The sequence below is a fragment of the Centroberyx affinis genome, unplaced genomic scaffold, assembly GCF_046629955.1.
Source record: "Centroberyx affinis isolate AG114_WGS23_722 - 3 ecotype Tasmania unplaced genomic scaffold, CSIRO-AGI_Caff_v1 ptg003969l_1, whole genome shotgun sequence".
NCBI lineage: Eukaryota > Metazoa > Chordata > Actinopteri > Beryciformes > Berycidae > Centroberyx > Centroberyx affinis.
Genome location: NW_027281790.1, coordinates 105,235 through 128,402, shown reverse-complemented (window position 1 = coordinate 128,402; position 23,168 = coordinate 105,235). Strand labels below are relative to the sequence as shown.

Here is a 23,168-nt window from a genome sequence, read left to right as displayed (position 1 = left end):
AAACCTGGGTCAAATAATATGTGCGAGTAATTATTAGCATTTGTTTTAATCTGTTAACATCACCAGATGGGTGAGCCTGCCACATAGGGCAATGTAATGAGTGTAAGAATGATTGACTAACTATTTGACAGTCAAATCAGTATACTGTTATATGATTGACAATTTACCTGAAAGTGTCTTAATTGTGTGTTAAGCTACATTTGTAGTTACTATTTGACCGAGGTCTGTTTTAGGTCTAAGGCTGCAAAATGACTGTTCCCTTTTCATTCCAGCGCACCAACCGGAACTCGGCATATAGCTGAACCTTCAGATCATTTTGCTGTGTCCATTCTGTAGGCGACTTCTTATAAGACAGCTTTACTTATTCTGCTGGGAGACTAGTCGTGACTGCTGATCTATTTCAAACTCATCGGATATTGCTGTCACGCCTCTCACTTTCCATTCTGGCTCGCCATAAAAAGTCTCAGTGGACACTTAATGCCTTTCAAAACACTACATTAGATCTGTAAATCTTCAGGATATTCAGAGAACATGAAATGGATATTCAGTTGAAGTGTTCCTGACCTTCGCTAGCACCTCAACGAGCCACAGCTCTGTGCGCAGGGCAGGGCAAGGACAATATACTTGATGAAAATGACAAAGAGCTAGGAAATCACGACTTGAATCTAACATCATTTCTTATTTCTAAACATTACCATCCAATTGTCATCACATCGGGAGAAAAAATCCCATTTCAAATGTGTGCTGCATTTCATACTTTCTATTACAAATCAGAAAAAGATTATATTCTTCATGCTAAACTACGTAACTCAAGTCATTAACTGACCAAAAAGAAATTGGTAAATACTGTATGTCCTAATATTGTCTAAAATGCCTGAACATAATGAAAAATCTAATGTCATAAAGATTTATCTATATTGTTCATTGTCAACAATGTCTTATTGGCTTTTAAGATTCTCAACTGTTTTCTGTGAGCAAATTGTCAGTTATAGTAGTATTAGTGTGATGGCTTCAGACAGTATTCAACCCCCTTGACCTTTTCTGCATTTTGTGGCATTGCAGACTAAACTCAAAATGGAGTAAATAGTGATCATTTAACAATCTACACAAAATACACAAAAAAAGGTGAGAACATGTTTTTAGAAATCTTTGCAAATTTATTGAGTCAAAACTTTGTAGAAGCCCCTTTGGCAGCAATTGCAGCTACAGGTCTTCTTTGATACGTCTCTATCAGCTGGGCACATTCGGATTTGGGGATTTTCTCCCATTCTAACGTGCAGATTTGCTCAAACACGCTTCACAGTAAGAGATGGTGTTAGATGGGTGATAAGCTGTGCCTGGTTTCTGCCAGATGTAGCTCTTTGTGTTAACAGCTGAAAAGTTTCATTTTCGTTTAGGGAGACCACAGAATCTTTTGCCTCATGCTTTCAGAGTCTCTCACAGCCTTTTTACCAACTCTACTCATGCCATAACAGGTCTTTTTATAAAGTGCAATACTGACTGTTGGCAAGATCTCCCATTGCAGCCAATAAACTCTGTTATGTAGGTCTGTCAGAATGGTCCTTGGTCAGCTCACTGATCAAGCTCCTTCTTGCCCAGTTGCTCAGTTTGGTCAGACTCTAGGAAGAATCTGAGTAGTTCCATTTTTTTCCAAAGAAAAAAAGATGGAGCTTTTGCGAACTCCCAACACTTTAGAAGCTGTTTTATACCCTTACCCAGATCTATGCCTCCTTATAATTCGGACTCTGAATTCTGCAGACAGTTCCTTGGACTTCATGGTTGAGTTTCTGATCTTAACATGCGTTTATACGGATATATGCACTTCATTATAAATCATGTCCAATCAAATGAATTGGCCACAGATGGACTCCAATCAATTTGTAGAGACACATGAAGGACACTGAAAAGAATTTGGATGCACCTTAACTCAATTTGTCACTGCAGAGATATAAGAGTGTCACTGCAAAGGGGTTGAAAACTTATTACAAAATCAGTTCTTGACAAATGAAACTGGCTCATGACGAGAATGGTTTAGAATGTTAAATTTGCTCTTGATGTAGGTCGAAAGAATACACAACTTTTTCCAGTGAATTTATTTTACTTGAGTTAGATTAGCCTTAGATAAAACACATGAACATTAAATAAGTGACCAATTAAAATAGATTAGAAATCGTGTGCATTTATTCAGTCTCCAAACCATTACCTTTGTTGTCCTTCTGCATTTTTGTGCCAAAACCAAGATGAAAACACATACATCATCTGCGCAAACAAACATAAATGAAAACATAAGCCAGATGCTGCGAATCTAATCCATTCATGCAGAGCCCTACTGATGTTTTTGCTTTGGCAAGCTTCCTGTGAATCTGATGAGAGCTGCATGAAAAGGTCCATGTTGAGACAGCTGTCAATGTCCATTTCACCTCTCAGCTTTCATCTGCCTCCAGGTTGATGTTGTTGCCAAACTTGGCATAGAGCTGGACCTTCAGATCACCCAACACTTGCTGGATTGCTGACACTCGTTCTTCAAGGTCCCTGACCTCCTGCTCCAGTGCTTCCTGTACGATAAAGAACATGGAATTAGAGGATAGAAATCTCAAACTATCTGGCAATCGCTGCTATTTCTTCGTGAGTGTCAAGCAACGGGTTCAAAAGGCATCTCTATAAGCCAATTAATGAAAGACTCTTTCCAGCTGTGTCATCAAAAACACATTCTGAAGGCATTTGGAAACCAGTGAGTGGAGAAAAAAAGAAAGATATTTAAAATGATCTAAGTGTATGCTAAATTATCATCAGCAGATATGGTGACATGATAGGTAAATTATTTATTACAATTTTGCAGCTTGTCTGTCATTCAATGTGTGTATCCAATCAGTAGAGGCCAGCATGCTGTTCTCTGCTGATGTGTGTGGAGGAGGCAGCATCAAGGTGGGAAAGGCAGGCAGGCTCAATAAACTGGTTAAAGAAAGGCTGGCTGTCACCGGGACATCCTGGCAGTGGTGGCAGAGGGGAGCATGAGGTCTAAACTGACCTCCATCTTAGACAATACCTCCCATTCAATAAGTACAGCTCATCTCCCTGAGGTGTACCAAGGAGGACTTCAAGCGCTCATTTGTGCCGACCGCCATGCAGCTAAACAAAGCCTTCTGCCACAGTGGCTCAAGCCTCAGCCAACTGGGAGCGGTGCTGAGGTCCGCTCGCACTGCACCGTCTTCATGAACCGCTTTGGACCACTTGTCACTGTTCTTATGCTCTGGACTATTCTGCACATCTGCCCTGCTTGCACAATTCTGATCTGCATTCAACTGTTGCTGCCATAGCCTAGATCAGGACATTAGACTTTCTTATGTTTATATTCAATTAAACCATACACTAAAAAATAATGTCAGTTTAAATAAAGAGGCTGCCAAACCAATTTCCTCAAAGCACAGTTTAATTCTCTTTTGTTTGAATATAGCGGATGGACTATGTATTAATGCTGCCTCAAAGTAGAACTTGAGGAGGAAAACCCTGAACTTGAGGAGGAAAAGTTCCTCGCTCTGAGCTAAATAAAACAGACCACACAATGTATTCTGTAATGTAAAATTGTATGTAAAATGTTTGAGTGTTAAGAAATTTATACGCAATGGGAGCAGAAAGCAGTGTGCAAGCTCCAGAGCATGAGACTCCTGCACATGACATTCATTGTTTTAAACAATTAATGACTGATGTTGTCTGATGCTGACTGTTGTTTTATTTACTGTCACCAATGTTTATATTTTAACAGATTCATTCTCTAGTTATTAATTCCTTTATGATGTTGAGTTTCACTATATACCTTTACATCTTAAAATCTCTCCAATGGTTCTTCAACAAAAGCTGTATGTTTTTCCAATGACCCATTTCCTGAGAGTCTTAAGACTATGAAGAGATCTCTAGATAACAGAGAAACTCTATGTAGCAGGCCCACCTTAGCAGCCTCCAGCATCTCTTGTGTCTCTTCCTGGGTATGGCTGATAAAGACGTCACCGATTTGATAAGGGATCAACAGAGAGTCGTCGTCGAACATCATGAGGTCGTCACTGGCATCCTGCAGGTTCTGCAGGGATTTCTGAATAAAGACATTAGCAGACCGTTACAGTGTTTCAGTTCTGTCAACAATCAATACCACACTAAATGTCATCAGTATTATATTATCCCAGTGCTTGGGAAGTATGACAGAAGCTAGGTGATGTCGTTCTAGCTGATCATTCAAACTTCCCTGCTGTAATCTGACAACAGTCAGATTACAGCATAGAAAATATAATCATAAGTGTATTTGGACAGAAGAGATTTTATTTTTTTTCTCCAAACGTTTACAGACTTTGTATGCAATTCCCAAACTTTTCAAGGTTTGACAATGATCATATTCATTGTTGTCTTGTTTTGTTTATATGACAGAAACACCCGAGTTAAGTCACACAACACAAGTCACAGCTCTTACTTTCTTTGCTTCTATTTCATCTTTGAGTTCTGTCATTCGACTTGTGTTCCTCGCGAATTTATTGATCTTCTGCTGGTCCTCGAAAGTGACATTAACATCTTCAACTGCCTGCAAGTGGGAGAGAAGGGAAATCTATTATTAGCCAAGCCCAGCAAGGCAGATCTGCCTGTTCATTTCATGCAGGTGATAGCATAGCTATCCAGATAGCTTGACTGCTGGCCTTGTCAAAGCTTACTGTCACCATCACACCTTTCACAAGCGTGGCAATCATCATCATCCTCATCCTCATCCTCATCATCATCATGAAAAGGCTGGCAGGCTAACTAGCGTGTTATCTAGCTAGCTAACACTTAGCTAATATCGTTGACATGCACGAGGGTGTGGCTAAAATTAAAATACCATCGGCAGACATTGTTTTGACTTTCTTATAAGCCCGTCCGCTTTTTTGGTGTATGTCTGCAGACGAACCAGCAACGAAAGCCTTTAAAAACAACATTAAATATTATTCATTCAATTTAAACTTACTACAGTCGTTTTCATGGTGGCTGCCATCTTCGCTTCCTCGACTTGAGAGGCAGGGTGCTCCAACTGACCAGTTTAGCTGTTACTGCCACCTAGCGGAATGGACAACCCAGTGTATAACTGTGAAGAAATAAAAACACTTATTTTTGTCAGTTTTGTCCATTTGTCATCAGTGATAATTCAGCTAATTCAGTGTATGACTTCCCCTCAGAAATATGCCTACTTTTTTTTATTTTTTTTATTTTTTTTATGCAATATCTCAAACTCGTGATTAGATTAACCGGAACTCTTCCTCTGTAAACATTCCTACAGCAAACAGAACTGCACCCAAGTTCAAATATTTACTGAATGCCTCTATAAAGCTAGAGACATTATTCAGATTTTAATGCTGAAGGTGCATAGGAATACAATGCAATCTAGTGAAACAAAGACAGTAAATCTGCAACTAGGCTGTAGGCTACTCTATAGCCTACCAAACACGTGGGAAATCTTGAATTGAAATATGTCTTGATATGCCATTTGTTCAAACTAAACTTGGAATAAAATCAGTAGCCTAATCAGCTATAGCCTTTGTAAGGTTCATGCTATTAGCAGACATAGTCTGTTATGCATTGGCACGTCACTAGTTCAAACCCTAACAATGTAAACTATTGAAAAGAGGTTGTTTCAGTTTTCTTGGCTATGTCCAGTCCCACCATGCCTTGCATGAAGTCAAAAGTGCACAGTACAACCAGGGGAATCCAACTCCCACCTCAGTATGCAGCCTATAGGCTACAATGGGACATTGTGTTCATGGATTCCAAGCTTTGTCATAACAAATACAGTGAATAGGCTACTGCACAGTGCTTATGTTCATATGTGAAAATGGAATGGATTTTTTTTATTTTTTTTTATTTTTTTTTACATATCCTTCTTTTGCATTTATCCATGGTAAACTACACACACATACCTTGTGGCTAGGTTAATTTGCATAAAGTGGCTTTGGTATCTTTAGGGATGATTAAGCAAAGTAGTCAACAAGTAGCCTATGCAGTGTTAGGGAAATTGTGTGCATTGTTGTTGTTAATGTCATCCATAGCTAGCATAATCTTGGCATGACATTTACTCACAAGAACAATGGGAAGAACAGAAAGAGGAGGAAGATGAAAAACTGTAACAAGGAAATCAATTGATGTTCTACAATCAGTTGAACCTTGATCTGTCAAAGCCTCTCTGATATGTGTATTGATGCATTGACAAATCCTCTGATGAAGGCCAAAGACATTTGAACGTGATGTGGAAGTCTCTGAAGACAAGTGATTTCATTAAAGAGTTCTCTGTCTATCTTGATTAATTGTGATAATGGATATTGCCCTTTAGGCAAACCAAACAACTTTTTTCATCAAATAAATTAAAGATTAAAGGATAAATAAATTAAGCATCAAAGCAATACAATGGATATTTCAGGGCATGTATGTCAAAAGTTATCATTCAACAGTCAGTTTATCAGCAAACTTAAAAAAAAAAAATATATATATAGCATAAATGATACATGAGAATAAATAGATGATCATAAATGCTTAAAGTTTCTTTTCAAAATGAAAAAGTGGGGCCTGGTTCATATCATAATATAACAATAGTACAGATGCATCTATTCATTTTTCAGCAGTTTGGATAAGTGCCAGACCAAGCAAATAACCAAGTGGCTCACCTGAGCCATGAATATCCTTTACATGCATCCTGTTTCTTCCCAGCCACATTCGTCAACAAAACGAAAGGCCTACTGTGTCGCCTTATCACATTCTGCTTGATTAGGCTGTAGCCTAATCTCATCATGATCTCATGGGGTTATTTTCAGAGAATTCACTGTGAGATTACCATGAGTGAATCACAGGTGCTTTTACTAAAAGTGCCGTTACTCTTCTTGGGTTGATGGTGGGCTCATCATTGTAGGAAAGCCAATTGATTACTTAAAAACAGTCCCACCCATTTTTAAGCACACACAAAGTACTGCTGACTATATATACACAGTCGGGCAGGTAGCTGGGCAAGTCCATCTCTTTGACAGACACAGAGTCACTTGCTACATTTTTCCTTCAGGAGAGGATATAGCTCATTCATTTACAGAGGAGACACAAGGTAAGATATTACACTTTGAATGCTGTTGAAGTTTAGACAATGACAAAACATAAATGGGAACATTTGTGCAAGCTATTTTATCAGCTAATCACTCAAAAAGGAGTGGGCCATTATTGATATTTTTGTTTTCCCATGCAAAATGTATCATTAACAAAATGGATCTTGCTAATTGCTTCTATTTTACTTCTGTAGGTCTCGACTGGGACAAATATGGGGAACGAGCATTCAAAAAACAAAGAGATAACAAAGGTAAAATTATATATTTTTTTTTATCTAACTTGAAAATGTAAACTTGTGATATTATAGCATTGCAGTATAATTGTTTTAGTGCCTCAAAACCAGTTGCTGTTGAGATACACAGAACCAAACGTTTGAGCCTGGAAGCTAATCAGAATTGCAAGATGCCATGAATGTCAGCTGACAGTCAAGAGCAGTGCTTCTCTTGCAATTTAACCCCTGTCAAATATGTCTTGTGAACTGTTGATCTGGCATAGACTAACATTTCTGTGTTTTTCATAGAATGGGAAAAATCTTGAGAAGCATGAAAATGGCGTGAATGGCCATTCTGTAAACATCACATCCAATGGCTTGGAGATTGATGGTGAGTGTCTAGGTTTCAGTATTTTTTTCTTTTTATAGAGATAAATGACAGTAAGGCATGATAAGGACATAACAGAAATACAAGAAAACATACAGATAAAATGGTTCCTTCAGTGCTACTGATAATATATGCATTGTTATAACTTTTGAAAATCTCTGATGATAACAGAAGATGATTATTTGCTATACTATACTTCTAGTTATAGACCAAACAGTCATTAAGCTCGAAGTTTGGACTTCATTTCACTGTCCTTTATTTTAATTCAATGTCTGTTTTGTTTTCACATATATGAGAATTCATGTTATGCATGGACAGACACAATGAATTGATATTTTCGTCACCAAATGAAGGGATTAGTCTGAGCTGGACTCTGATCATGCTTTGTAAACACAGTAGACTCCCAGCTGTATTGGGTATTGAGTCTTACAATGTAAACTATAGGCGTAGCCTCAGACATGGACAAGGTGTAGCTATTTGATCTGTCATGGTGTAGTTTTTCCTCACCGCATTAACAATTATGTTGTAGGATTCCCACTGGTACTTGAGTTTGCCTAAGAGTTAATATTGATCTTTGACTGTTAAAGCTAATGTCACTCTTTCCAGAACTGACTAGCCCATGTTTACTTCACGGAGCATGTCATAAGTAGTAAGATGGCTTGGATGAGTATAATGTTCCTTGCAAAGAGCTTAACATTCAAGGCTGTAAAAACTGCATGGATTTCTCTCTATTGCAGTGGTATTAGTTGGGAACTGTTCTGGTAAAGCAGAGAATGCATTAATATCACATAAATTATTGATAAATAAGATTAATCAATGCAACAGAGACTTCATATAGAAATTATCTAAATTAATTATATTCCACTGTCTGGTCCTAGAGAGAACATTACCCAAGGTTACTGATAATATAATAATAATGTTTTTGTTTTTTTATTTGCAGTTACCAGTGAGACAGCTGTCCAGCAAAATGGCAAGCCTGTATCATTAAACTCTTACATAGACTCAATTGAGCCTGATTTTGTGATAGTCGAATCGGATTGCCAAAATGATGAAGATCAAGTTATTTCTGAAAGCCCTGACTCCACCACTGAAAAGGAAGAGGTCAAGGAAACTAAAGAGGAAAAAGTAAAGGTTAATCTTTTTGGAAAAATATTCAAAACGAAAACAGAATCTCCAACCAGTGAGGAGAGTGTTCAAGAAAATGAGAGCTCAAATGAAGATCAAATGGATGTAAGTCCTCCTGCGACTGATCCACAGCCTGTAAGTACAATTCTCTTGTTCATTTTTATGTTTTCCTCTAATCTCTTTTCAACAGTCTTAATTGCTTCAAATCATTCACATTGTATTAGATTAACTTCAAATTGTTGACTCTATCAGTGCTTTGATCGTTCCCATTATAAAATATTGCAAACATAGATAATCAAATCATTTGTGTAATTATGAAACAGTTTAATTAAATTAGATTCATCATTGTGACTAAGCACATGGTTATGTATCCCAGAAACAAAAACCCAAACTACATTATATTTAAACAAGAATGTTGATTTTCATGATGAAGGAGTCAAGTTCAAGTGGAGAAGAAGAAGATACCACCATGGACATCATCAAGCAACCAGAGGAATCTGAACCTCCACATCACCAAGCTGAAATGGCGACACAGACGGACGAAAAAACGGAAGCTGATATTTCAACACAAACTGAAAGTGAGTGCAAGGATGATGATGATGCAACCACCAACAATGAGACCCCAGGGACTGTAACAGAAGAGCTAGCCCTTATGGAGACAGCAACCACTGAAGAACATTCAGAGCAGGAATCTGCTGCTATTATTGCTGATGAACCTGTTGAAGAGATTGCAAATGAGGTGGTCACGGACAGCCAGCCAACTGAGGTCATCATTGATGAAGTGGTCACCAGGGAGAACAATGAGATGGATGAGAATGTGGTGTACAGGGCAGAGTGGGTGGAAATCACTGAAGAGATTGTAGTCAGCCTCATCAACGGTGTGGAAGAGAGCATTACTACCCCCGAGGAAGCTGAACCAGAAATCACTACAGGACCAGAATCTACCCCAAAAGAATCCATTATAGAAGATGAAATAATTACAGAAGAGGAAAATAAGGTTGTGGAAGATGCGGCAGTGGAGGAATCTTCCAGCCTTCCTGAAGAAATTACAATCCTTGAAGTGGGGGCAGATAGTGTTGAGGCAGATCTCGAATCCACTGACAATGCAGCTGTAAACATGTCACTAGACCCAAGAGCTGATGAAGTAATTACTGAAGACAATGATAAAGTAACTGGAGATGTGTCAGTTGATGTGGTGCTGATTGAAACCACTGAAGCTCAACCTGAACCTGAACCTAATCCTATCACTCCTGAGGCTGAGGTGGGAGATAGTGTCAACTCCCTAGAGGAAGAGCTAGACACTATGGTGATGGAAGCAGTTTCTGAGGTTGTTTCTGAGGAGCCAGAACCTACACCTGCCACTCAAGAGGTGCCTGCTGAAGAAATTTCAGTCACTCCTGATGAGTTAGAAATTCCAATGAAGACGGAATCTACCCATGAAGAGGTCACCATTGATGATGCTGTTACAGAGGAGAACATGGAAGATATTGAAGATATGCCAGTAAGTGACCAAGAGGTCACTGTGGATGAGCCCTCTGGTGATTGTGCAAACCCTTCTGAAGAAGAGCCTATCACTGAAGTGGTGATTGAGGCTCCTTCCGAAGAACTTGAGCCTGCCACTACAGAGGAAACTCCTGAAGATAGTTTTAGTCCTCCTGATGGGCAAGAAATGCAAGTTGAGGAGGAGAACGTTGAGGTTGCTGAAGAAGTGATAGCTGATGAGGGACCAGAAGCAGCTAACGAGCCTGCTGAGGTGTGTGCTGAAGGTGAAGGTGTCCCTGAAGAAGAAATGACAAATGAAGTGATGCTAGAGGCAGTAATTGAAGCCCTCTCTCAAGAATTTGAACCCAACCCTGTCACACCTGAGGAGCCTGCTGAAGATAATGCTAGCCCCCTGGAAGAAGAGGCAGTCACTGCAACAGTTCTGGTGCCGCTTTCTGGAGAACATGAATGTAGCCTTACACTTCCAGATGAGCCTGCAGAAGAGAGTGTTATCCCACCCCAAGATGAGACAATTGCTGAAGAGATGATGGAGGCAGTTATTCAGGCTCTGTCAGATGATTTTGATGCTGTGCCAGAAAGTATTGATGAAGATCCCAGTATCAAAGAAGCACCTGCCGGTGCAGAAGTCACAGAGGTTAGCACTCCTGAGGAACCTGCTGAAGAAGTAATCCCTAACAAAGAAGTAGAACCAGAGGAGAACATTGAAGTATCTGAAGATGCTTTGGCACAAAGTGAAACCACTGAAACAGATGAACAAATCCCTGTTATCTCCGAGGAACCTGTAGAAGAGAATGCCAGCTCTTTTAAAGAAGAATCAACCACTGACTTGTTGGAGAGTATTATAGAATCAGTTGTTGAAGCCATTTCAGACAAGCTTGTAATTAATGGAATAGTCACTGAAAACATAATTGAGGCATCTGAAGATGTGCCAGCAGATGTGTCACTAGTGGAAGCCATAGAGGAACCTGAACCCAGCCTTTCAGTTCCTGAGGAACCAATGGAGGAGAACATTAGCCCTGCTGAAGTACTGTTGGATGATGCATCTATGGTTGGTGTGGAAGTCATGGAAACCATTGACCCAACTGAGCCCAGCCCTGTTACTTCTGAAGATCTTGTGGAAGAGAGCATTAGCCTTCCTGAAGAAGAACCAAAACCTGAAGTGGCACAGGCAAATGAAGATGAAGTCACGGAAGAGATAACATATGAAACTGATGTTTCTGGAGATGTTGCAGCTGCAGTAGAGGAGGAGAACATTGAAGAATCCACTGCTACCACTCCAGATGAGCCTGTGGAAGAGAGTGTCAACCCTCCTGAAGAAGAGTCAACGTTTGGAGAGGTGGCAGAGTGCGATGATACAGTTATTGAGGCCGTTTTAGGGGGTAATACAGGGGTACCTGAAAATATGGAGGAGGAAGCTATTGATGAGGCTGTCTTGGAAGAGAAAAATGATGATGCATGTGAAGATGTGTCACCAGATGAGGGATCTGACTCATGTGTCGTCACTGCTGACCAGTCTATGGAAGGGGATGTTACTGAAGCAGAAGAAAATAAGGTGACCCTTGAAGTGCTGATGGAGTGTGGTGTTGAAGAAATTGTCATTACAGAGGATGTTGCAGCTGCAGTAGAGCAAGAGATCATCAAAGAATCCACTGCTACCACTCCAGATGAGCCTGTGGAAGAGAGTGTCAACCCTCCTGAAGAAGAGTCAACGTTTGGAGAGGTGGCAGAGTGCGATGATACAGTTACTGAGGCCGTTTTAGGGGGTAATACAGGGGTACCTGAAAATATGGAGGAGGAAGCTATTGATGAGGCTGTCTTGGAAGAGAAAAATGATTATGCATGTGAAGATGTGTCACCAGATGAGGGATCTGACTCATGTGTCGTCACTGCTGACCAGTCTATGGAAGGGGATGTTACTGAAGCAGAAGAAAATAAGGTGACCCTTGAAGTGCTGATGGAGTGTGGTGTTGAAGAAATTGTCATTACAGAGGATGTTGCAGCTGCAGTAGAGCAAGAGATCATCAAAGAATCCACTGCTACCACTCCAGATGAGCCTGTGGAAGAAAGTGTCAATGCTCCTGAAGAAGAGTCAGTGTTTGGAGGGGTGGCAGAGTGTGTTGAGACAGAGTGTGTTGATACAGATACTGAGGCCATCAGTGCAGACAGAGAGACAGAAGAGAGTGTTAACCCAACAGATTCCAGTTTGGACTTGCAAAGTACTGAAATAACTGTAAGCACCTCACTCACATTTAGAGACGAAGCATCATATGTGGAATGTGTTGAACCTGAGGAACTGAGCAAGACTGCCATTGCTGCAGCTGAGGATGAGCAGGAGAAAATGGCAGCTTTACTCATCAGGTTGCAGTCAGCATGTAGGACAGTTGTTGAAGAATCAGCATATAGGATTGTCAGTATTGAGACGTCTTCACTGGAATACTGTGTTATTGTTACAATTAATGTGGCTCTAAAGGAAGCAAAGCAGTAAAATGTTGAAGGGATTGTCCAGACATTGCTTTTGAAAAACGCTCATCTACCTCTTTAGGTTGTCATGTTTTATTGTATGAAGTGGTAATTGTGCATTGTAAAATTATTCCTGTTCTTTTTGTGCCTTTAAATGCCTGTTTGTACATATCATCAACACAACGATCACATTGTAAAGAACTGTAACATTTTTCAATAAAAATGAAAACACTGAGTTCATCTTGAAAATGTGAGGTTTTGACTATTTTGTTCATTGTTATTAATTAGCATCCAGTTAAAGGCATCCTGGTGGTCAGTGGTCAGTGATGAATTAACTTTTATTTCAGAAAAAATGGAAAACATAATCAATGACTTAGTATGAAGTTAAAATGGGAAAATAAATGATCTTTTCAACTGTTAATTGGATGTTTTGTTTTGAAAAATACCAAAAATGGGATTGTCAAGTCTGGTGATTTTAACCAGGCCAAAACGATCAAAGCACATTACTGCATTAAAGCCAAATCTGAAAAGAATCACTATAAAATGCCTAAGATCAGGTTTGACCAAATATTAAAGATACTCACCATCCGACACAGCAAGGTATTTGATTTTCCTGACATTTCTCAGAGCATAACTCTCAGACATTGTTGAATATCAATGAGTGTGGGGGGGGACACAGACATTAATAAAAGGGTGATTGTTGACAATGCCCCGAGTAGGCAGAGGCATGGTTGGAATTGTGCTCCCATCTCAATGCTGCGATTAACACACTCACTGCTTGCATATCAGCTCCACTGCTCCAACATATTCTCAAAGGCTAATTCTTTGTGGCGGTGTATAGGAGACAGCTGACATAAAGCAAGATTCAGAATCATTTAAGGAGCCAGACAGTGTGACTCTAGACCCTAGTCCAGAGGAAGGAAAAACTGAGGAAACTTACAAAGAAAACAATCAACCTGTGGAAAGCCAAGAGGACAGTCACACAGAAGAGAATCCAGTTATGAACTTCTTCAAAACACTAGTAAGTAAAACATTTCACGTAAATGAAATTGCTGAACTGTCGCTAACTTGCATATTGACTTGATATGTATCATTCCTTCTGTAGTGGAATTAGACAGTGATTGCTGCTTGACAAAATTGAAAATTTTGAAATTGATGTTATCAAAAGTGCCATAAAATGAATACAACCTTGTTAATTCTAAATATTTTTGAAGGCAAACCATTCAATTGCTCAAATGTAAACTGCGAAATGAAATTTATGTATGATCTAATTCATGGGTAATCTTGGTCCATCTGCCTTATTCTTCTGATAAACTGGAGGTCAAATATGATAGGAATCCAACAGTGAAGGTGCTGTCTTTAAATGGGATGGATTTGTCAGTGATTCTCCTTATTCTATGTGAAGGTATGTGTAAAGGGAGCTTAAGGACAGTAGAAGCATCCATAAAAAATCTGTGCGATGGTGACAGTGCCTGATGGAAAGACTACAACAAGGAGCTATTGTGTTTTCCTCTTCATCATGCCTTCCTTTGGATTCATGCCTCTTTAAAGAGTTACCATTGCCCCAGCCCCATGCTAATCAAGTCTTTGAACATGCGGGAATGTGGTGGCCTATTGTTCAACCCATAGTGTGAGCTCACAAGGGAGGCCTGTGCGATTGGAAGTTTAGATTTGTGAAGATAGAGCGAGGGCAGGCCTACGCCATCTCCGGAGCACAATGGCTGTCACAATGACAGCGCATGTACTGTATGTGCTCTGTCAGGGACCCCAGTGTGCACTCTGTGGCCTCACTTAGCTTCTCATAAAGGCCTATGTCTGCATTACTGAAAGGCGTCTGTTTTATCAAAATCATTATTTTGCTGTTCCTATTACATCAACCATATCCATTTACGCTGAATGTCTTATATTGCAGCTTCACTGGTTATGCAATAACATAATGCTCAACAATGCTTACATATTTAACATTTTAAGGTTAGGCATTTAGCTTATTTTCCTATTATTTTGTCAAGCACAACAAAATTAAGTGAAGACACTTTCCTTTTCCTTCCTTTGTTACGCAGGTGACTCCCACTAAAACACCCAAAAAGGAAACAGCCACTCCTGATGCTACAAAAGATCAGGTGAACACCTGTTCATGAAACATCATAATACATGTAAAACATGTTAAATGCCTAATCCTTTATACCAATACCACTATGTGTTGGTCTGGAAAGGTTTTGATATTCTCTCAATAATATTTACTGTATCTGACATATTTCTATTTTCAAAACATGCATCAAATGGTGTAATAGTCTGTGTCTGACAGGCTTGCTTACTTACAGTAGCGTGCCTCAGTCAGACGGCATCTTGAAAACTCTGCTACTGATTGGAAAAGTCTGTGAGAAAAGAATTCAGTCATTTTAGGAGTTGAATGCACATATATAACACAAGGCTTATTGGTGACTGGAGACAGTTTCAGCAGGTTGCTGTAACTGGCATCCATTTTCTGCTCATGGCCTGAGAAGAATACTGCAAGCCAAAGGATTTTATTTAAATTTGATTTCAAAAGGGCCACTAGATTCTCCCAAGAATTTAGAGGAAAGGTGCACAAGCTCTTGGCAGATCTGGGATGGTTATTAGCTCTAATTTTAACTTTCACCCTAACGGCTTCCTTTATTTTTTATTTTTTGTTACTAAAGTCCCAGAAGGAGACCCAACCAGCAGCAACTACTACTACTACTGTGAGCACATTGCCTATTACAGTATTTAATTTGCATACCATGATACAGCTTGCCATTATGAGTAGTACTATAAGGGGATATATGTTTATACAGGGTTGGGGTCAATTCACTTTCAATTCAGTACAAAATTTAAACAGAAACTGCACTTAATTTGTTAACGGTAAATCCTCCATTCCAAATGATTTCTTAATAAGTTCTAAGTTTCACCTCCTCATTCCAAAGTTTTCCAGAAGTTGAATTTTGAAGAAAAATTATTTCCTGAATTGAACTGAAAGTGAATTAATCACTGCCCTGCTTTTATGACAACATAACATACTTCATCTAAAATGGTCATTAAGTTATCATCAAATTGATTGATTGTTCTGATGATGACTGAGTGGATTGTTTGTTGTGGTTTTTACTCCATTTATTTTTTTTCTACACCGGCCCTCTCTCCTGAATAGGTTGCACAAGTATCTGATCCACCTGCAGCACCCAAAGGAATGTCGATCCCACCACCCCCTCCTCCAGAGCCACCAAAAATGGAAATCAAAGGGGAGCCAGCTGCCAAAGCTGTAAAACCCACACCAAAAGAAGAACCAAAAGCTGCTGCAAAGGAGCCTGAGGCCTCAAAGGGAAAATCAGCCAAAGACACGCTGAGCAATCTCTTCCGTTCAAAGGTAAATAAACACCTAGAATTGATGGTAGCAAGATAAAAATCACTATCTTACGGGATGGTATTTAGATTTTAAGTGAATACATTCTCCACAATGTGTCAGATTATAACACAGTGTGCAACACATGTGAATTTGAGGTACTGCTAGGTGTCAAGGTATCCAAAGCCAAGGGTGCCTCAACAAGTGGAGCCAATGCCCCGGCCATGACTGCAGCAGTGGTACAGTAGAAAACCATATTATATATCTTAATTTAACTGACCATGGCTCATCCTCTCATTAATTTCATCTAACTGTATAAAAAATGTATCTGTAAGCTGGAGGTGGCAGAAACTGCACAAATTGTTGTTTGTAAAATTGCTTCCTACAGCAGTTCTACATTAGGTAATATTTACCCTGTTTAAGTGCTATGAGGGGATTGTAGATGCATTTGTAGTAATATGTTACTAAATATAAATGTCACTCCTCTGTTAGACATGCATCAACACTGCAACTTTGTATTGAGAAAAAGCTCAAATTGGAAGCATCATGTAGCATTGTTTCTACCACATTCCACATTTAAATGAACACACATAAATACATCACATCCCAACATTAAAAATCACAAACATTAGCGATTCATTTACTCTATCCCATCATATGAGTCACTGTTCTATATGTTCTTCACAGTGCCATGATAACAAATGAAGTATCTCATAAATTACAACATTTCATGTGTTACATTTTTGAGGTTTTCAGGACATTTACTTTCTACCTCATTGGCTCAGAATAAGAATTCCTCCACTCTCCCACAGACAATCGAGGAAGCACCACAGCCAGTTGTAGAAGTCCAGGTAAATTAACGGAGTATGCTCAATCTTGGAGCGTTTCATCTTTTTCAGGGAATGTTTCATTGATCTTCTCATGTGAAGGCCAGTCGGCCTGTACAGAACCTCACATGTTCCCCAGAAAACCTCTGGGGAACATGTGAGACACGTATAGAGAATTTTTTTCTCTATAGGTCTTATTTTCAACTGATCCATCATCTGAGTAAACACAAACCATATCACTTTCCCAGCATCACAACCACAGCTATCCCGCATTAAATCATATCTGTTGCAGGATGTCTTCCAAATTACCATCATAACACACATGCTATGTAATGAATTACAGCATTTAACATAAGCAGCTTCATTTGCATCTGTTCAGAATAAAAACAGTTTTGCTCTGCAGGAGGCAGCGGAGGAGGTGCCACAGCCTGTTGTAGAAGTCCAGGTAAATTAACGGAAAGTGCTCAGTCTTGGGGTTTTCATCTTTTTCAGTGGGTGTTTGCTTAACCTTCTGATGTAAAGGCCAATCAGCCAGTACAGAACTTGAAAATTAACTCAGCAAATCCTCTCAGTGGGACATTTTTTCCTCTATAGGTCACACTTCCAACAGATTCATCATCTGAGTCAACACAAACCGCATGACATTCCTAACATCAGAAAAAAACTTAATCAACTCATTACATCACATCACACAACATCACATCAATTATACGATGTATTCCAAATGACCGTAATAACCGATATGTTGTGAATTGTAGCATTTTCATGTGTTCTGCCTCATTTGCATTTCAAAATAATCTTGCTCTCCAGGAGACAGTGGAGGAGGCGCCGCAGCCCGTAGTAGAAGTCCAGGTAAATCAGCAGAGAACGCTAAGTCTTGGAGTGTTTCCTCTTTGTCAGGGAGTGTTTGCTTGATCTTCTTCGCTCTACAGGCCCCTCTGACATGACGGCCATTTAACAAAGCCTGTATTGTACTTCACAACAGTTACTCCTCAGTAAGATGTCTTTAAGGAGCATGACTTTTCTCCCTAGGTCTTATTAAGAAAACAAAACTCTCAGGTTTACAGCGTTGTGTGATGCTGGTTAATCTCACCAATGCTTTTCTACGAAATTCACAATCACAGTAAACACAAGAAATATCACATTCACAATCTCAAAATTCCTGCTATTTTCAATATGTTGATTAATTGATTGATTGCTTCATTCATTCACTCACATTGCATGGCACTGCATCGATTACTGTATGTTCTACAATTTCCATCATAACGGACAAATCAGCCCATGATTTATTGCATGTCATGTGTTCCGCTTCATTTGGACTGATCAGAATACAAATGATTGTTCCTCTCCTGCAGACAGTGGAGGAGGTGCCACAGTCAGTTGTAGAAGTTCAGGTAAATCAGAGGGGAACAATCTTGAAATCTCCCATTGAGATTGAAACATCCCCATCCTTTTGTATTAGGAAGTAATCTTCTTCATTTTGCTGCTCTGCATGACGGAGTGGGGTTGTATTTAATAATAATAATAATAATTGATTACATTTATATAGCACTTTTCTAGGTACTCAAAGCGCTTCACATATTTACTCTCATTGGGATCTGTCCTTTGTCTCACAGCTTCTCCAGTCTACTCTGGTGCTGTTTTTTCCCCCTTTCACCTCTCCTTTCACTGACAGGTGGCAGGTGCTGCCCTCACTCTATCAGCTTCACACTGGTCATTTTGACTTGCCTTTAATATGCAAATAGTTCATGATATATATTTTCCTCTCTGTTGTTTTGATAAAGAAGGTGGATGCCTCAAAGACCAGCACTCTAGAGGCTGCTGCAAAGCCAGAGCCGCCGCCACCTGTTCAGGAAGAAAAGAAACCATCCTCAAAAACATCTTTCCTTTCTTTCTTCAAGCCTAAAGTAAGGACCTTCACTTAAGCCTTTGAAATGTGATCTCTGAATATCAATTGTAATTTTATAAAGGAATTACGAAATGGAAAGTAACAGATTAACGTGGCAATGTGAATTTGAGGTACTGTTAAACCAAATGGCTACAAAAGTCCAGGCAGCCTCCACAAGTGGAGTTCGGCTCCTCAAGAAAACTACTGGAGTGGTAAATACAGAAAAAGTACCCCGCGACCATAGATTCATTATTAACCAGAGTGATTTCATTGATCTCATCTGGTATTGTTACTTTTGTACATCTTTTAAGACTTTTAAAACATGCTCCAAAACAGCTTTTTTTACTGAAGTATTTTTCCACACATGTTATTATCTGTTAGATAATCATAACCTCAATGCTTTTTTGATCATCACTCATAATGTTGCAATCACTAAGAGAGTGACTCTTGATTATTTCCTAACAGCAGATATACATCTTAATGGCTCTTTAAATTTCTAATCTTATGCCATCTTAAAGTGTCCATTCAAACTTAATAAATGGAGCAAAAAAAAAAGATGAGGTTATATAATGATGCTGACCCTGGATCCTCCGTCACTTGAGTTTTTGATTATGTTCCATAACTCTCTCAGGCTGCTGAGCCCAAGAAGGAGACTCCTGCCCCACCTGCAGCAGCAGAAGCAGTTCAGACAGTGAAAGCCAAGGAGGAGCCTAAAGCTGCAGCCAAGTCAGCAGAGGCCCCTGTAGATAACAAATCAGTTTCAGGGGCGTCCCAAAGTGGAGATGATGCAGCCAATGTCCCCAGGAAACTGGAGAAGAGGAACTCCATCCACTTGTTCTTTAAAAATCTGGTAGGCTGAACATCTCTCTTACTGAAAATACACTCTTCTTGAATTAAAAAATAAAGTACATTTTCCTAGAAATCATATGTACATACCCCTCTAAATCCATTTGCATGATTATTCGATTTTCTGTAGTTGACTTCCATGGCCCTGTTGTTGTATTGCAATATGTTATTTGCTTTCCTCTCCACTAGATGGCATCAGTAACTCATTAGTGCTCTATGAGGGCAGCCATGTAACCTAAAGGCGTACTTCACTGCAAAACAAAGCTGATTAATTTTGCACATAATCTTGCACATACCCCAAAACCTGTGAATAACTTTGCACAGATTCATTTGGTTTGAATTACTCATAGTTAATGAATTTGAAATTTGTCCTTCGAGTGATGTCATTCGGAGACATTTATTCCATGCAATGTTCAAAACAGCTTAGTTTAATGAGATGATAAAAGTGAGAAAAAAAAAAAAATAGCATGGCCCAAAGCCTCATGGAGAGAAACTATTGGGAAAACACAGTTATCAAGTAAGCAAGTAAGCTGTTTCCTATACATAGCGCTGTGAATAAGGCATTTGAGGAACTCAGATCAAGCAAACACAACTAAACAACCAATGACTTAGAAATGAGCTCAGATTTATTGTGGGTGAAATGGCCCTTTAAGGAACAGAGAAGTACAATAAATGGCACATGAATATACTGCAAATAAATATCCATGTATGAGACACTTCTCACTTTTAATTGCAGGGTCAGAAGCGTCATTCCACAGACGCCGGGGTCCAAACAGAGCCAGTGACTGTTGCTCCAGCAGCTGAGAAGGCCAAATGAACCCGAAAACAACACTGACAACATTCTCCTGTTTTCACCCCCCCACCTCATCCATTTCCCACTTCAACCCCCATGAACTTTGAATTACTTTAACTACAATTTTCTATTATCTGGTGGTTACACTATGGAAAGGAAGGTGATTGGAAGGATACAAGCAAGTGAGCAGTTTTGAGGAAGAGGAACAGTGTGCAGGTGGTTGACCGAATGGTGATTTGAAATAGTCAAAGGGCTACTCGATCGTGAGGTTGTTGAGATATATATTTTTGGTCATATCGATGTTTTGACAAGTACAACAATATGAGTGTGAAACCTTTTCTATAGACCGCTGTTAAATGTGACTTCTCTGTGGCTATTATTGCACTTAACATATCTTATGGTCTAATGCAATATATGGAGCTTTGCTTTTAGTTATGAATTTGTCAATTTGTCTAAATGAAGCATTTAAAAACACATATAGGCTCATATAGGCTCTATATTTTTTTTCAGTTCAAGCCAAGGAAAGTAATGCACTTGTGGCAATTCAGAGGTTAATGCAAAATTATATGGAAAAAGTACTTAAAAAAATATGACACTGAAATTAATTCAGCAGCAAATGGATCTGTCCTGACACGTTGTGAGAAGTAATATTGATGATATAGAAAAGCGTGTTCATATATTAGACTGCACAGATTTTTTTACTTTATGTATACTATAGACTTAAGCATATACATTACATATCATGTGGTTAAGAGACATGCAGTGCTCATACTGGGGTAAATCACAATCTTTACAGTTCTGTGGGGAATTGCAGGTATTCATGTTAGAGATAACAAATGCATCCGGCATGGCAAAATGGCGTGCTTGTGCAAATGTGTCCTTGTGGTACCTTTTGCAGCAGTCATAAATCACAGCTGATTAGCTTTTAATTTGATTGCACCACTTTGAGTCATGTCTTTTAATGAAAGTCGTTTGGTGTTAGTCATTTGTGTCTGCCATATGTGCAATTAACATCATGCTTTTGTTTGTGAGAAGTATATTTGTGTAATTCCATCTATCTTAAAGACAATAAATATGTTCACTAGTCTGCTGTTCATTAGTGTAAACTGGTGTTGGGAAACTTTATATGGAAACCTACATGAATCACCAGGTGTTGCAATAGATGTGAAAAAGACGTGACTCAACAAGTTTGGCAAAAATGAAAAATGAAGCCCTGCACATTGTCTGAGGAGAGGTGCCAAGTTTTAAACATTGACATCCACACTGTTTTCACACTGGTTAGTAAATCACCTAAACTTAAACGCATTAAATCAAAGCAGCAAAAAAGGCGTTATACTTAAAAAGTTATACTTCAGGCAAAAGGTCTTGTAGTTTATGGAACAAGAAGTGGCAGCTCCCCACTGTAATATTTGCATGATGATGTTAACACAGTGTAGGTTGAAACTTGCTCAACAATTTGTTGCTCAAGTTGTTAGAACAATATTCTACTATTTCATATTATGTGCCAAGTGACTCAAGTGTCACAGTCTTCTATGTGGGTGTAGAGGTAAACATTGTAATCCTGACTCGTCTGTGTATCTGTCCAGATCACTGACAAGTGACAGTCATCTGACAGACATGGACAAAAAGGAAAAGAAAAAAAAAAGACTCTGCAGGCCATCATCTGTACTGCTGTAACCGAGAGAGAGAGAGAGAGAGAGAGAGAGAGAGAGAGAGAGAGAAGAGAGAGAGAGAGATGACTGCAGGACATCACTGCCTGAATTCAAATTTACATTTTTCAGAGTCTAAGAGACACACCTTATAGATTATAGATGTAAAACAAGATTTAAGGAATTGTACGCTTCAGATAAAGGAAGCCCTCAGATCTTCTTTCACCATTTATGATATGATTTCTGTGATTGATAGCATAGTGTGCAGTCATTGGAAGGATGTGTTTTAGATAGCAATGTCTGAGACCCACCATTCACCCACCATTAAGTGATGAGTCGTGCACCCTGAAGGCATAACTCACACTGCTCCTTTGTTATCAATGAGGCACACTCTTCTTGCATTACCCTCTGTAATAGGTATGATCATTTTAAATTGAGCATCAAAGTAATTGCCATGGCACTGGAAGGAGAAAAGTGAGGGACTGCTTGTACGGTACTAGAAATGTATTTGGTCCATTGTCTGTCCTTTTCCCCTGGGGATTGTTTCAAATTAGGATGCAATATGAGTTTTTTGCTGACAGTAATACCAGAGTCTGAGAGGAGGAGAGCTCGGATTCATTATCAGATTATATAGTGGCATTGATGGAACTAGAAGAAACTTATTTTGATCAATGGGTTCAAATTAGACAGAAAGCTATGAAAGAGTGGGGCAATGATATTGAACTACACCAATGTTTCTTCCACTCTAGTTACATGGATTGGGATATCTAACAGTACACACACAATTCTGTGTACATAGTATTCTGTTACATCACCACACGGCCGTCTTGGTAGGAAAATAACAGGTGATTGTGATAAATGAACAGGTGATTACAATCAAATGACAGCCACAGCCAATGAGCTGTGTATATAGTTAAGCACCATATTGGTAGGAAATGCATGTGACATCATGGGAATACTATGAATGCAAACTGTGTTCACACACTATTTCAATAATGTTCTTACAAATCATTTTATCAACAACA

The 23,168-nt window shown here is 39.2% G+C and overlaps 3 protein-coding genes across 7 annotated transcripts; 2 read left to right on the top strand and 1 right to left on the bottom strand.

Moving 5' to 3' along the window:
* Window positions 1-2,076: 2,076 nt before the first annotated feature.
* On the bottom strand, window positions 2,077-5,042 carry pfdn4 (prefoldin subunit 4). 2 transcript variants are annotated; one of them, XM_071541915.1, is made up of 4 exons: window positions 4,988-5,011; window positions 4,460-4,567; window positions 3,947-4,087; window positions 2,077-2,555 (listed from the first exon to the last, which is right to left on the bottom strand). In XM_071541915.1, exons 1-4 carry the CDS (start codon window positions 5,009-5,011, stop codon window positions 2,424-2,426), a joined length of 405 nt encoding a protein of 134 aa, XP_071398016.1. In that variant the 3' UTR covers window positions 2,077-2,423. The 2 variants fall into 2 exon arrangements, with proteins under 2 accessions (XP_071398016.1, XP_071398015.1); XM_071541914.1 differs by having other exon boundaries at window positions 2,078-2,555; window positions 4,985-5,042.
* A 1,973-nt stretch (window positions 5,043-7,015) lies between these two features.
* Window positions 7,016-21,573, top strand: bcas1 (brain enriched myelin associated protein 1). Of its 4 annotated transcripts, XM_071541905.1 has the most exons (16): window positions 7,016-7,099; window positions 7,292-7,348; window positions 7,619-7,700; window positions 8,638-8,957; window positions 13,627-13,806; window positions 14,846-14,905; window positions 15,464-15,505; window positions 15,949-16,164; window positions 16,299-16,379; window positions 16,953-16,991; window positions 17,371-17,412; window positions 17,778-17,819; window positions 18,323-18,361; window positions 18,752-18,874; window positions 19,487-19,705; window positions 20,438-21,573. In XM_071541905.1, the coding sequence occupies exons 2-16, from the start codon at window positions 7,310-7,312 to the stop codon at window positions 20,516-20,518; spliced, it is 1,605 nt and encodes a 534-aa protein (XP_071398006.1). In that variant the 5' UTR covers window positions 7,016-7,099; window positions 7,292-7,309; the 3' UTR covers window positions 20,519-21,573. The 4 variants fall into 4 exon arrangements, with proteins under 4 accessions (XP_071398006.1, XP_071398007.1, XP_071398009.1 ...); XM_071541906.1 differs by lacking the exon at window positions 18,323-18,361; XM_071541908.1 differs by lacking the exons at window positions 16,953-16,991; window positions 17,371-17,412; window positions 17,778-17,819; window positions 18,323-18,361.
* LOC139663273 (fap1 adhesin-like) lies at window positions 9,235-12,810 on the top strand. Its single transcript, XM_071541904.1, has one exon. It carries the CDS (start codon window positions 9,235-9,237, stop codon window positions 12,808-12,810), a length of 3,576 nt encoding a protein of 1,191 aa, XP_071398005.1.
* Window positions 21,574-23,168: the final 1,595 nt, after the last annotated feature.